The following is a 15,847-nucleotide window of genomic DNA, read 5'->3' as shown; positions in this document are numbered from 1 at the left end:
AGGTTATCCAACTGTCGTGTGTTAAATTATTGTGATTACGAGCCAGTGGTTTTCAAACATTATCATTGACTCGGACATCTAACTAAATGCAACAGGCTCATATCGTCCTCGCATTCGCAAAATGAGGACCAGTGTTTTGTCAAATTGCAAATAGCTATTCGTTTTAATTATTTTTTTTAAGATAGTATAAAGTGTTTTTTTGTATAGGCTACTATCTTAATATTGGAATATGGGGAGGGAAGTGTAAACGTCTGCAGTCAGCCAAATATGAATGTAATTCTGCGGCATAAAGCAGATGTAATTGTTTATCGCACAGAAAAATAAAAATGACATGTCAAGCAGTCAATTGACTACATTGCAGTCAAGAAGTAGGGCAAATTAATTCTGAAAACCAAAGCGTGGGTCATAGTTGTCTAAGCCTCTATTAAAGTAGCCTGTTAAAAAACGCCTGAGATAGTATTAAATCGGCAACAACATTGTTTTCTGCAGAAGCCTACCCAAGGCTACAGATTAATTCTGAACAGTTATTTCTCTACTGGCTCAATTATCACACCACTGTTTTGATTTGGCGTGATTTGCGTTAACCCCAACACTGACAATAATGTAGACAGCAAATTTCGATTTTGATTTTCGTGTAGTCAAGCCTTAAGCCATACCCAAATAGCCTAAATCGAGGTAATGTTTAATTATGCATGATTTATTTTGTTATTGAATTAAGTAGGCTGGGATTACTCCTCGGCAACAATTATGTAAGGGGACGGCAGGCAGAGCGATGTACAGTGGCAGAGCGACGACAGTGGCTGAAAGTGGTACTAAAGCTTCGCAGCTTCACGCACGCGTATCTTGTGAATGAAGTGGTCATTTGAAAGCGATGCCCACTGTATATTACTATGGTTAGCATCAAATTTGATAAGAACTGTTCCATTCAAGTTAATTCTGCAAACCAACCACCACAATTGAAATTCAATTCTGTGGGAAACACTGGTCATCGCATCCTTCTAACAATGTTTTCCAGATCACACCCAGGTCAACCTTCTCTTCCCGCTCTTCATGTTTTGCTCTTTACAAACCCTTTTGCTTCATTTTTTAAGGTGCCTTAGTTGCCCTCATCTTTAGGCTGTATACACGGATCCTGCTGACTGCTGCCTGCACAGTGACTCCTGCACGATCCCCACCAGAGCAATTTGGCTGAGCCATAGACTCTGCCAAGCATGGGTTTCTTAACATCCATTAATCAGTTTTAGCTTCAAGATGGCTCTTCAGGCTCTTCACTTGTACTAATCTTCATGTCAATGCCTAACCTACTCCAGCCTAGCCCCTTGCTTTCATTCTCTACATTTCTTCTCATGCTCTTGAATGCAAACTGCCTCTATTAAAGTGTTTGCTACAGGTTCATATTTATTCTCTAGATCAGCTACCATAATGCTAGGTATTAGAAACCTGTAACACCCATTTATCACCTTTCAGTAACTATCCTTATGTTCAGACCATGTGTACACTATATAATGTCTAAGTTCCCCTCATAGCATATATTTAACATTTTTTTGCACATGTAACCCTCATTGGTTTTAAGGGCAACTCGGATATCTACCAACGCATATTGGTATTGGCACAGACCGTTTAGGTTTCATTCAGGTCTACCCGAGCACTTGCTTAAATACTCCAGGGGCCTTAGATACCTTTCATGTCACCTTATCTATAGCCTACATGGTCCTAGCCAGGGTCTTTTCAATTGGGTTGCATTTTTTGGGGTGATCACATGGATCCTGCTTGATTACTGCCAGTGCAGTACACTCCTGCAAGATCCCTGCAAAGCACTCCATGACCCTGGCTAGGGATCTTGCCAAACAGCAGAATTGTAGATCGTGATTTGGAATGTTAACTTTATGAATCACTCATATCTTCAAATCACATGCCATGAGCATCAGCAACTACATCAGTCCTCTATTCCCACTGCACTGATCCCAAGCTCTGCTACTGCAAGCTCTACTCCCCTGCACTGACCCTGAGCTCTGCAACTGCAAGCGGTCCTCCCCTACACTGACCCTGAGCTCTGCAACTGCAAGCTGTACTCCCCTGCACTGACCCCGAGCTCTGCAACTGCAAGCTCATTGCCCTGCATGTCATGTTAAGTGCATGTTAAGTTGGCTCTCAAGCTTCCCATTATTTCAGGATTGGTACAGCCACCACCGTGGCTGGTGGTCTGACCAATCTGCTAAGCACTTCTTCACCCTAGTTAGGGATCTTGCCAAACAAGTTTGCTGTTTTGAATATCAACTCATAGATTGGCATTTGCATCATCATTAGATCTTAATTCAAGTCGTTCCTCTATCGCATCCCCATTAGATCCCCCCCTTTGCTACAGACGACGGACGCTCCGTCACTTGCTTCTGGTTTCAAATGCGGCTCAAAGCTGTTCTAACGTAAGTCGGAATCCCAGCAGACCGTTACTCAACTCATTCTTTTAGGATTGGTGCGGCCACCACTGCAGCAAATAACGGTCTGTCCGATCAAGCCCTCATAACTCTCGGCCGGTGGTCCTCCGACGCCCATCACTCATATCAGATCAAATCTCTGATCTGAGGAAAGCGCACCTCGCGCACTCCCATTGAATTTGCTCAGTGTGGTTCTTGCCATAGGGTCCTTCATCTTCAAATGCAATTTTTGGGGTGTGTGGCGGAATCCTGCCCAACTCCTGCCCCCACGAAGCCCTGCAGGACCATGGCCAGAGACCTCGCCAAACATGCTTTTCTTTTATGCTTTTATGTCTATGCAAATCCAGGAATGTGAACTAGTGAAATGGCGTTTTACAAACGGAAGTTCGGGAGGAGCGTGACGGAATTTGCCATGCCTCCTTCTTCAGTCAGGTTATTTATTCGCAGTCTACCTGCCGAAGTTGCAGCATCGGTGTTACTCCGCTCGCAACCCACCACCTCCCCTTACGCCTCCCGTCTTCCATAGTTAAAGAATAAGGGGGTGTATGGTGGAATCCTGCCCGACTCCTGCCTGCGCAGTCGACTCCGGCACGATTCCGCGAAGCCCTTCAGGACCATGGCCAGAGACCTCGTCAAACATGCTTTTCTATTATGCTTTTATGTATTATGCTTTTTATGTCTTTATGCAAATTCAGGAATGTGAACTAACTGTTTGTTGCTTCTACCGACATTATCTCCAGTGGTTCAACAGTTTTACTTAAGCAGATGAGCACACACATTGAATGAGCACTCACACCACTACCCCCTAATGCTATGCCTCTTTATTTGCTAAAAGCAGAAATATTCTAATCTGGAGAATGTTTATTTTATTTTTCTTTTGGTCCGCAGTTCTGATAGCCTACCATTCAATGGTCAGCTTAATGGTGTTTTAAATTGCTGTGGACACCGATGCCGACATGAGTGCGATGCACTCTGCTTTCGACATTTATTTACTGTACATTAGATTCCATTCTTTTCAACACAACTCTGCACACCAGCATCGCACTTTGCCGCTGTGTAAATCACGATTCAGTTACTTCACTGAGCATAATACTAAGTTATTTCCACTATTTTCATGCTTCATCATCACTAAATTTTCCCTGATCTACATTGCAGACTTCTGGAAACAATGTCCAAAATGGTGCATTATGAAGAATAAAATTCATATTATGGAGCTTCATAGTCAACAATTTTATTTAATTAAAAGAAATAACAAATATGTATCTTTATCTGGTATAAATTCCATTAGGATCATCAAGTGCCCACATGGTCATTTGGGGGTCCAAATATGGGGTTCCAAAAGAGTCACCTCTGCCGGAGAGGGTTTTTGGACCCCCATGAAACCCCCACCAGTGGTACCATACCCTTCAAATTAATTGGCAAGAGCAATGTTCCCACATATAACAAATAATCCTGTTTAGAATAAATATGATAATTAATTGTGGTGCTACGGCCACCCAAAAAGGGAAAAATCAAACATGCCGTCAACATTTTGTAGGACTTTGGTGACCCACCTCTCACCCAAACAGTAAGGAATGTTGATCCTGCCTCCAGAATTGTGTAGTACAGGCTACAATGAACTACCACACCAGTTGCCAGCCTTCTACCACTATTAGAACAAACGTTATGGGCTTCCAAAAATGGCAAAGGATGAAATGTGAAATTCCAATGTGTCAATTAGGGCTGTGGCACCCGGAATTCAAATGGACGCCACGGGCAAACCGTTTGAGATATTGACTGAAACTTCAGATTCCCTTGTTTGGCAACATAAGGCATATTTTCACCGCTTTTCAGCAAAATCTGAGAGGTACCATGTACATGATACCCCGATATTGGTTTTCACATGGAATGACCCTTTGCTTTCATTTGAATCCTAATCAAGATACACAATAATTGCTAACAAATTAAAATATTGTTAACATGGACTCCTGGAAAGTTCAGAAATGCAAAATAATAGAATTTTAATCATGCGATAAAATATGTGATTAATCGTAATTAACTATAGGAATTCAGCAATTAATCGTGATTAAACATTTTAATCGTTTAACAGCACTACTAAAAAACTACAAAAATAAATCACACACAATAAATACTCACACATTAAACTGTACCCTTGCCATTTTCTTGAGTACCATCTATTGTTGAACATCTACATAAATCTAAATTACATATTAAAATTGCATAATACCTTACAACATACAAGGTAGGCCATATAAAACATGTATTCATATGTTTCTGTATAAGGGGCTGTTATTTCTGCTATATAAAAAGGAAATTAACATGACTTAACAAACTCACCTGAATGGGCATTTGTATTTCTTATTGGGCTCGTGAATGACCATGTGCCTCTTCACTTTGTCCTTCCTGTTAAAGGTGGCCTCACAGACTGAACATTTATATGGTTTTTCTCCTGTTGGGAAATTGACAGTCACACTCATTTACTTGCATTCAGAGAACATGCACTTTGATGTTTGAGTTGATCCCATCAAGCACTATCAAAGCACTGAATGTATCTACATTTACATTTACATTTAGTCATTCAGCTGACGCTTTAACTCATTGAGCGCCAAAAACGTAATATTACGTTTTTCCTTCCCATGCGTTGAGTGCCAAAAACGTAATATTACGTTTTTAGCTTTTTTTTTTTAATTACGAAGCTAGCCACTCTTAAAGGTGCCATGTGTAAGAATTGAGGTAAAAATATCCAAAAAATGAGCTACACGCATCAAAAGAATGAGAAGAAATAAGGGTGATGATGTCATTAAAAAAATGACAAGGTATAGTGCTGCAGAGATATCAACCTGAATTAGCATGCTAAATTACTAGCCACAGCCCGACAGGTGTCATTATACCAGTTTTGGCCATGGGGAGGCGGTATCACGGGCAACATAACTGCCAATATAAACTGCAATACCGCGTGTCTTGGTTGTTACTCTAGGGTACACCAACTCACTTTCTCGAGGTATACTGCCCCCATCTTTTATGGAATGTGGAGTATGAAATGATTTTTTTGCCGGACATTACACATGGCACCTTTAACACACCTTATATGTGATTTTGGGAACTCTTTTATCTGGACGTTTGATCTTAACTCGACTTTGGATGGTTGCCGCTTTGTTTTGATTCAGTCACTGATTAGCCTATCAGTGACATGCACGCCAGGTCAAAATCAGGTCATTTATTTTTGTGGGTTTATCACTAGGTGGCAGGTCTCGTTAGATCTCTTCTCAGAAACTTTGCAGGCAACACTTCTCAGGTGCTAAAAGGGAAAAAAAATTGAAAAAGTCGAAGAAAAAGATTTTGAACAGGGATTTTGATGAAAACTAGCCACTGTTTAGCTTGGGATTTCTCAGGAACAGAGGTGTGTAGAAATACACGGTTTGCACCCACTGAGAGCTTAAAGTCTCACCTTTCAAACGAGCCATTGTATGTGTTCATAGCTACAACACAGAATATGCTGTGGCTGTACAAAAATCATCAACAATGGTCTAGATTGCTGGCACTCTAGGACAAAGCTTCCGAAAACAGCTTGGCATTCAATGAGTTAATCCACGTACGAAATAGGGAAATATCAAGGTACAGTGTGACTAGGGCATGTTAGTGCAGCAATAAGTACTATACACATTTAATAGAATGACAGTTCAAGCAAAGTTAAGAAGAGGGAAGAAGAAGAGGGATAGTCAAGACAGAAAAGAAGGTTGTGGTCAGTGAGATAAAACAAGTCCAGTTGTTAGTAGTGTTAGGAAAGGAGGTACTCTTTGAAAAGTTGGGTCTTCAGGAGGTTTTTAGAGAAAGAAGGGCAAAGTGCTTAGCAGTTAACTAGTTAAAGCTGTTTCTGACATCACCAGTTAACTAGTGAGGCACATGTTCACTAGTGAAGACAGAAATGCACACTAGTTAAACACTTTTTGTGCCTTGGTAGATAACTAGTGATGTACAAAATTGTTTATTAGCTGACTAGTCAAGTCAAATCAAATCCCTATTATTTATATAGCGCGTTTTTGTATAGAATGCAACCCTGTAAATGTGAATGCCAAATACCCACTACTTAGCTAGTTGGAGTCTGAGCAATTCCATCGAAAAGAATCAAACCAAATTAGGTAGAAAAATGGTTAATTATACAAAATTACACTGAAAAAAACAGTTAATGAAAAAATGCAATATCAGATCAGTGACAGTGTAAGTGACAATGATAGGATAGGATATATATGTTTTTGTTCAAAACATCTTGTAATTGTGTTTACAAGATACATTACATTGACACGTTATATAGAGAGAAAGAAAGTAAAGAAAAATATTTCAAAATGTACTCTACCTGAGTGAATTAGAGAGTGTAGTTTGAGGTAGTGTTCTGTTCTGAAGTATTTTCTACAGGTTTTACACTTGAACGTCCCACCAATTCCATGCGTAGAAAGATGCCTTCGGAAGTACCTTTCAGAGGGGAACACCTACAGTAATAAAATTAGGTTGAGTTTTACTGGCATTTGGTCATTTTGATGAATGACATGTGATCGCCCACCAGTAATATAAAAAATATCTATACATGTAGTAATAATACACATACTATATATGATCTTATAGCTAAACAGTCACCAGCCTAAGGTTCTTTTCAGCACTTTAAAATCCTTAATCAGTCCCAAGGAAACGGCAAACACTGCTCCTTCTTTGAACTGTGGTAATTTCCTTGATTTCTTTGTTAACAAAATGTATAATATTGTCACAGGTCTAAAGGAACACTAGTGCAGGAGACAGAAGATATGCGTTCACAGGTAGTATTTATTTCTTCAGCACGGGTCTGCAGAATCACACAAAAACTTCTTTTCAGTACAGGACACAACTCAAGTTTCACAGGTAAACTGGTCTTCCATAAACACAGGCAATCATCACAGGTAAGTAAATCAGATCTTCGGCATCAAATGCAAGAACCCAAACAGTCTTAGCAGTCAACAATAATTAGGTAACTCAGTCCTTCCACAGGCATTCCGAGATAACTTAACCCTCTAGGCGCCACGGTCGAGTTTACTCGACAAGATGCGGTACTGAATAAAACGGCCGATTTAGTCAAATAGGGTGTCATATTTCATTCGACCGCCACTCCACTAGATGGCAGACATGTCATACGTCATCCCCGAGTCCGAAAAAGGTCATGCTTTAAACAAAACTTTCGTGCTACAGTGCATTGAATCAGTGCGTGCAATACCGGAACTAGTGTGCGTGAGCCACTTTATCAGAGTGATATTGTCAACGTCAGCCTATTTGCATTAGATTATCGTCTAATGGCATTAAAAAAGTTTACCCGAAATGAAGTGTTGGGTCTTCTATTTGCGGACCCTGATTCTGAAGGGGAATATCTGCCTTCAGAAAATGACGGTGATTCGTTTAGTGAGGCTTCAGATGCGTCCCTGCCTTGCAATGATGCAGCTGGACAAAGTGAGAGTTTAGCTTACACCAAGCACAAACGTTGAATCGTTTGCCCAATGTCAGTGGTGGGAATAATGTTTCACGGGGTTGGAGTGTTCATCGGGAAGTTAGCAGGGTGTTAGTGGTGTGGCGAACGAGGCTGGAGGTAATGTCCATGTAGCGCTGGCTTCTGTCTTCTGACCGTGTGCTTCTCCGCAATCACGGCGACAGTAACGTGGTGGAGCTTTTGTCTAATGCCACTGGGTATGTTAGACGAGGTCGAAGTGCTCATAGGATAGTTAGGGGGGAACGTAGAGGCAGTGTGGGGAGTCGCAATGAGAATGACAGTAGGCCTAGTCCGAGCTGCGCCAGAATTCTCTCCCACTTTCGGCGTCTTGTGCCAGGGGCAGATCTGGCCATGCTGCTCGCAGCAGGAGTCCTGTCCTGAAATGGACTGGACTATGTTTTTTTTTTTTTTTTTAAACGGCGACGAAATTGTGAATTTCCAGAGCACACTTGGCAAACACATCCGAATGACATGATTTGGATGTCAACTCAACGTATGTACTCCCAATCATCCGTAAATCGATCTAAAGTGCATTTTACTCCGGATAATTCCTTTAATAATCTTCTATTCTTCTATCTTGCTATTAATGGCTTTTAAATTAATTGTGGAATGTAATTTTATAGGCTATATATATGAACATATTATTTTAGTTTTTTTTTCCTGTTGTGCTTTTTTTGTGTCTTTATTCATTTTGCCTTCTACAGTATTATCTATTTATTTATTTTTAATTTTTTTTGAGCACTTTGGTCAACCACAGGTTGTTTTAAATTGTGCTATATAAATAAACTTGACTATAACTATGATTATGTTGCATCAAAGAGCAAACATAGTACCATCCCAACAAACACGGGCCCGGACTTGAAGTGGACATTGACGACGTCCCGATTAGTCCCCAACATCGCGTTCTCTAATGGATGTCACCGTAAAGTTATTGGGATCTGGAGCAAGTTCCTTTTTTGGTCCTTGTGTGATGTCCGGTATCGGACCTTTTGGGGACGTCCCCGTTAAATCCATCGGTTTCGTCCACATTGGGTCATTTCACAAACATCCCAAGGATGTCCTTGTGTGGGCCCGACAATAACGTTATACCGGGGACATCAAGGGGACTTTTGTTTGCTAAGTGCACGTGAGTTCAGCTACAGCACTTGGATAAAGTACACCACAGGTGACCACCGATGTAAGTAACATGTCTGGCTGTGTATGTAGCCGATAAAGTTTTCAATAACTGAATGAAACGTTGTGGGTTTAAGTACTATACGTAGTCGGAAACGGGTAATGTTAATTAAAACTAACTTGCATTTTTCATGGTTGAAGTTGTCAAATGTTAAAGGTCTCATCTCATCGTTTTTTCATTAATTTTGCAGTGGTCTGTAGTATTGATGAATGCCCTATGAGCCGGTTTTGGTGAAAAAAATGCTGTCCTGCGTCTGTTTCATGCTGTTCTAGTTTGGTGGGGAAGGTGGGCGAGGAGGAACGACTGGATTTCGCCTCTAGTCATGAATATTAATGACATGCTAATGAATTCACCTCTGATTGGCTAACAGTACTGTGACGCTTCCTCCAGTGCGTCCTCATCCGATTCTGCCTGTGCTATGCTCCATATTCAACTTTACAGTGCTAAAACCTGGCTAAAACTCGAGTCAAAACTGTTGCACAAAATGTCTTCGGAGATACAACTTCATGTGTTTGATCCTAGTATTCGAGTAGGAAGAAGAACCGCTTCCTGATCGTTTGTCGGTGAACGTTGGTTTAATAGAATGGTAACAATTGCCTGTCAGCTTAAAATTTCTCATAAAAGAGGTAAACGTTTGTGACAATCGTCATCTTGCTTTCAAGTAATAAACAGTTGGAAACGTTTTAAAATAAAGACCTATTTCTTTACACAGTCAAAAGTCTTTGCAATCTTCCTAGTAGATATTTTACTTCACAACACAGGTAAGCACCCTAAATGCAGTTCAGCCACTGACCTAGCCTGCTAATGCTATCGGAATAGCTAGATAGTTATTCCATGATACTATCATTGAAAGACCACTTGGTCATAGCCCAATATATAGATAGATCTAAATGCAAACACGCCTACCTAGCTATATTTTGCTGGAATTGTACCAGAATGCCTACAGAAGCAGAGAATGTGTGCTGCAAGACTTCTCCGGTAATGAGAACTATGGCTTTGATAGCCTGACATTGGCAGAGGTTAGCCTACTCAAGTTGTTTTCTGTCACGTTATGACAGAAAAGTAGCCTACTATAGGAATCTTATAGTATTTTGGGACTAAATATTACAGTAATCTTATAGGAATACTATAGTATTTGGACATACTATAGGTACTATAAGACTACTATAGAAAAACTATAGCGGTTACAGGATATTATAGAGTTATTAGTAGTACTTCTACAGTATGTCCCAATTATTCCTATAAGATTACTATAATATTTTGTCCCAAATACTATAAGATTCCTATACAACTTTTTCGTAAGGGGATTGCTCATGTGGTTAGAAAAATGGGCAACACCAGTACCCCTGTTGTCTGTATGACCCTGTACCCAGGATTAGAACCAGTCTGCCTTAGCATAATGTACTCCCTTCAAAATGCACTAAACATTCGACTATGACGACTATGGCCCTCTGTGAGACAGAAGATATGAAAGGTAAGATAAACCTTTAGCTTAAAAGGGACAAAAACTGATGAAACTCCTAAAACAAATATACAAAACAGGTCAATTGTCTATAAACAACTTTATTATATTTACATACAGCAGTAGTACTCAAAGTGTGTTTCGCAAGCTCTCTCAAGTGTTCCACAAGTAGATGTGGTAAAATATAATAGATGAGTTGTTTGCAATATTGAACCAACTTGTATGTAAATCCAAACAGTTCTGCAACACTGATGTAACCTATGCCAGTTTAAATCATACGAATCCTCTGACACCATAAGCAAGGTGCAAAGACAATAAGCAAGGTGGTTCAGTAAGAAGGCCTATTGTGTAATATACTGTTGAAGTAGGTCTACTGTTTTTTTTTTTTTTTGCTAGGTGGTCCGTGAAACACTGACAAATAGTAATATTGCAGTCTATTAAAATAATGCAAACACAAAACAAGAACATCCAAACTATGCACAGAATTAACAATGTCCTCTTTTTGCCAGATGATGCAGACATCTGGCCTACAGATCCTTTGTAAGATAGTGTTGGGATTATTTAGGGAAAAAGGTCTGAGTTGTTGTTTCGGCTTGTATTGTCCTGGGGATCCAAAGACAACACACAAAACACATTAAGTTGGCTGTGATGATTTTATAACATTGCTCTTTGATTGCGCTGGGCCATAGGTGGAGCCATCAGGTGTTATTGTGGAGATGTCGCTTTCATCCTCCTCCTCCTCTTGATCAACCCGAGGTCTTCTAGCTGGCCTTGGATGAACAGGCTTGATGGCAGTAGAGGTAGCAGGCCCCCATGCCCATGGTGTATCCGAAGTGCTTGTATCAATACTCATACTTTTCATGAAGTATTCTGTTTGGGTACCTAAAGTAAATAAATATGTATTACTGTCAAGTTACAAGATACTAATAGTACACAGGACATTCACTATCTCACAAAACTGTACTGGTACAATGGAAACAAAAATATTTTAGTGAATGTGGTAAGGTGTATGATGTACTAAGTAGCACACCCACAAGAAGACATTCGGTAATATCAATTCTATCTTATGCAATTCATGGGTTTCATCAGGTCCATTTACACAGGTGTATTAATCAAGCACCATGCAGTCTGCATTCATAATCGAGGTGCTTGATTTTATACACCTGTGGAAAGTGACCTGAAGAAACCCATGAATTGACTTTCCAAAACATTGACGAGCACATAAGAACCAGTATTAGCCTACTAGAAAAAGACTTCTAGAAACTAACTAGCACAACAATAAAAGTTAGATCACAAACCTCGTCCACCTCTCACCATACATTCACACACCATCTTAAGGACTGGCTTTTGAGCATACAAAAATGTGAGCACTTCTCATAATACATTAATGTTGGTCTGCCTCTATAGTTTAGCTGTCCTGTAACCCATGGTGTATGTATGATAGATAGATGGATAGGTGGTTACTTTATTGATCCCTTAAGGGTTGTTTGGCTGTATGGTTATATGTCTTATGTTTTAAATGTTTTATTGGAGCTAGTATTATGGCATTATGTTCTATTGCTGTATGTCAATTGCTATGTGATTTAATATGGGTTTTTTTTTAGCCACCATGTGCCTAGTATAACATCTTGCCAATGGACTACAGTTGAAAATTAGCCTGCTGGCTAACACTGGCACATTTACAGAAATGTTGATCAATGTGCACTGTCCTTTAAATAAATAAATGAAATGAAATGAACCTTTGCTTCTAACGTGATGACCTAATGTAGGCTAGAAAGCTGTGTAGCCTGACATGAGGATGTGCTCTGGAAGACATACAAAACACTAAGTAAACAGCAAGTAATCAAACAAAACATCATTGTATGTCAATGTAATAATGGCAAGAATACATAAATTAGACTGAAGTGTAAATACCTGAGCTCTAGTGATAGCAACTTAGCCTAATAGTGCAGGGGTATTGTGTTTTTGATTTTCCCTGTTTAGACTAGAACAATACCATTTTTTAGTTGAGCATAAAATATTGTTGCTAATATTATTATTTGTGGTTTAACGCTTAGGTTAGAAGATTATAGGTTCAACAAGCTAAATCTCTGGGTGGTGTGGTCAGTTTCTTATGAGTGTAGCTACACCAGGCACGTAACTAAAGCATTCCGTTCGCGTTATGTACTGCAACAATTAGCTTCCAATAGGCCTAATCAATGGAAGTAGCTACACCTGGCGTGTTAGTGGCCTGTAGGCTACGTTCGGGAAAATAGACCATTCCTCTAATGGATTTTACCAGAGCCCTTCCTATTAGGCATTCTCTGATTTTACACGTCGCGAACAGAACACTTCAGTTACGCGTGCCTGGTGTAGCTTCCTGTAATATAGGCTAGCCTAAGCCTAGCTTGTACCCTTTTCATGCATGCTAACGTGAAGAATATGAACATGCTATTTTGTAACAGACATTAGGTGGAAAAGTTTGTTTGTACTTACAGCCTGTGAGCTGGTGGTCGATCGTCATGACGGTACAGAACCAGGTTTTCAGAACATCGATGCAAAACCACTTTCTAAGGCAGTGAGTGTGGTCGAAATGATTGGAACACAGAACTAATGTTGCACTACTTCGGTGGTGGTGTTCCAACGATAAATCCGAACCATTTCTTCCTCAACTCATGTTTCTAAGGCAAGACATGCAACATTGATGTGTTATTGCCAAAACAATAAAACAGGCACGATTTTTTTTCCGCCATGTTGGCAACTTGCTGTTAGCTCCTACTAGCTGCAGAGAGACAATCCCCTAGCCGCAAAATCTTCCAGTCTTCCTGTAGGCGGTCACAAGCCAAGGTGGGCGAGGCCATGAATAGTCAGTTTCCCTTCGGCGTCATTAGGAAGGGCTCTTTCTGATTCGCTTGTTTTTCCGTGTATTTTCTTTCATTGGCTAATGCGGACAATGGGGGTAGAAGATCATTTTCACGTGCAGCATGCATATGCAACTTGGAGTGAGCTATAGTATTTCAAAAGTGACAAGTATTAAACGGTTTCTCAGTGAATGTGACCTTTAATGTATAACATAACAGTCAAACTATGCTAGCTCACCTTGATTGCAACAACTAGTAATGTTAGAACAACTACAACACCACACCAGATCGAGCTAGACCGGAAACTAAACAATACACACTGACGAATGGAATGGAACGTTGTATGTGCTGCACGTACACGCTACACACCCCTTTTAGGGGAAAGGTGCTGTTTGGATATAATGGAAACCTATGCTGCTGAAGGAACATTGGAGCACGCCACACAAAATACATCTTTGGTAAGTATTTATCATATGGGTATTGTTGGAATTACAACACGGTTACAACGTCTACTTAAAGGGAAACTTGGCAGGATTTCCCACCTCTGCTGGAGAAATTGTGCATTATGCTATTTCAAACTGTGGGAAAAGGTAACAATAAAGCACATGGATTTGTTTACAAGCTAGCGAACGGTTAGCATAAGTTTGGTAGAACTATGTGGATGTTACAAGGTAAGAAACACGATTTAAAACGTGTTTTTAAAACTTCTCTTTCCGGGACGGTAGTCTCAATGTTGCAAGGTTGGTTTTCCTTCTGGGGGCGCTAAGCAGCGCCGAGGGAAAGTCACCATTTTCACGGAACAGGTCATTTAACCATCCAAATGATTTCTAAACGGGTTTATTATGTTGAAATAGTTGCCAAGTTTCTCTTTAACCAGAAGGGCGCCCGAGGCATAAAAGCGAACTAAAGCGTACCTCGGGGCTAATCGATATATCTTTTTTTACATAATAAATAACGTAAACAAGTGACATCAATGAATGAATAACTGAAACAATTAATAATTCAAAACAAGAAAATTCTGATTTCATGATAAACATGCCTGCCTACCTCTACTGTGTCTGCCAGCCTTTGAGTCACGCACATAAACTAGACACCTCGGGTGCATAGGCAATTCATGCAGACACTGCATCAAGTTCAAAAATCCCGGAAGAGGCGGCAATGTTAAGACAAGTCACAAAAAAGGGCGTATTATCCCTCTGGTGCGAAAACAGAAAGAAGAAAATGACAGAGGAGGAGAAAAAACGAGGCAAGATACAGGTATGTTTGCATGATTATTTTACAGTATGTTTTGTGCTTGAGGTAGCTAGCTAGCTGTCATGATCTAATATAAGCCATCACCAGAGCTAAATCCTCCATATCAACAGAGAAATGTCTCCCATTAATATACATTTATCTAGGTGTATTTTAGATGTCAATGATATTGGGATTGTTTTGGATGTTCAATCAAGCATGTTCCCTAGCCAAAGGTGGGCTTATGTTGTAAATTGAAGTTAGCTAGCTGACTGGAAGTGGACATTAGCACTACAGTAGCTACATGAAAAGTAGCTGAAGGCAAATTTACCACAGAGGGATTGTTTCTGATTTCGCACTTGAAAGTGTTGATAGTTTATTACTGTTCTATAATATGTGACATAGTGGTAAGTCTGATAGCAACAGCAGGCTAAGCCCAGGCTCCCAGTCCCAACCCCAACCCACTGACTAGCCGACTTTGGGCATGGGTAGCGTTCCAGCTTCATAGGCAAAGATGGAACAGCACGTGCGCTCTGCTTTCGATCTTTGGAGAGATGGTAGTGTTTGAAAAACATACCATGTTGGGTGGGGAGACTTCTGTGATGAAAATAGACTTTTTGATTAAGATAGTGGCAAGTGATGTAGCGGTGCTACCTAATATTTAGGCTGCAGTAGATCACCATGTTAAAGCGTTCACTATCGGCAATTATGCCTCATTTGCCAATAGAATATGAATTGTTAGATGTGGAATTGCTTGTTGATGTGTGTAAGTAATGATAGCAAAATAAACTAATTCTGCTCGATCAAATATGCACTTATGCATAATTTTTTTCAGGGACACTGTTAAAATACTTTGGAGCACATCTCTACCTCTACCTAACTCTACCTCATCAAATGTCTGCCTCCATGGCTGATGACACAGAAGGTGAGGTTTTCTTGATGGCAAATGGTTACATAGCCTGTTAATATGACATGACACATTTAACATAGTTTTTTATTTATTTATGTATTTATTTAATCATTGCAGATTTCGTCCACTGCAGAGTTGCAGATGCCTGAAAGCCAGGAGCGAAGTAGGAATAAGTATCTATTTTTGGGACATTTTATTTTTTATTATTAATGTTTGTCTATTTTGGTTTTATTTTGTAGTTGAAGATTGCTCATTTAATGCACATTTGCCGATTTATTCTGCAAATCTGT

At 40.0% G+C, this 15,847-nt stretch overlaps 1 protein-coding gene across 5 annotated transcripts in view; it reads right to left on the bottom strand.

Annotated features, from left to right (window-relative positions):
• znf341 (zinc finger protein 341) overlaps positions 1-15,847 on the bottom strand; it is a 147,145-nt gene that overhangs the window by 45,781 nt on the left and 85,517 nt on the right. For all 5 annotated transcript variants that reach the window (XM_048241466.1, XM_048241467.1, XM_048241469.1 and 2 more), the window contains 2 exons: positions 6,790-6,922; positions 4,773-4,884 (listed from right to left, as the gene is read on the bottom strand). In XM_048241466.1, the coding sequence (XP_048097423.1) occupies positions 4,773-4,884; positions 6,790-6,922 (245 nt within the window). The remainder of the gene's footprint in view (positions 1-4,772; positions 4,885-6,789; positions 6,923-15,847) is intronic.

Source organism: Alosa alosa, chromosome 4 (assembly GCF_017589495.1).
Source record: "Alosa alosa isolate M-15738 ecotype Scorff River chromosome 4, AALO_Geno_1.1, whole genome shotgun sequence".
Lineage (NCBI taxonomy): Eukaryota > Metazoa > Chordata > Actinopteri > Clupeiformes > Clupeidae > Alosa > Alosa alosa.
This window is presented reverse-complemented; position numbering and strand designations above follow the sequence as displayed.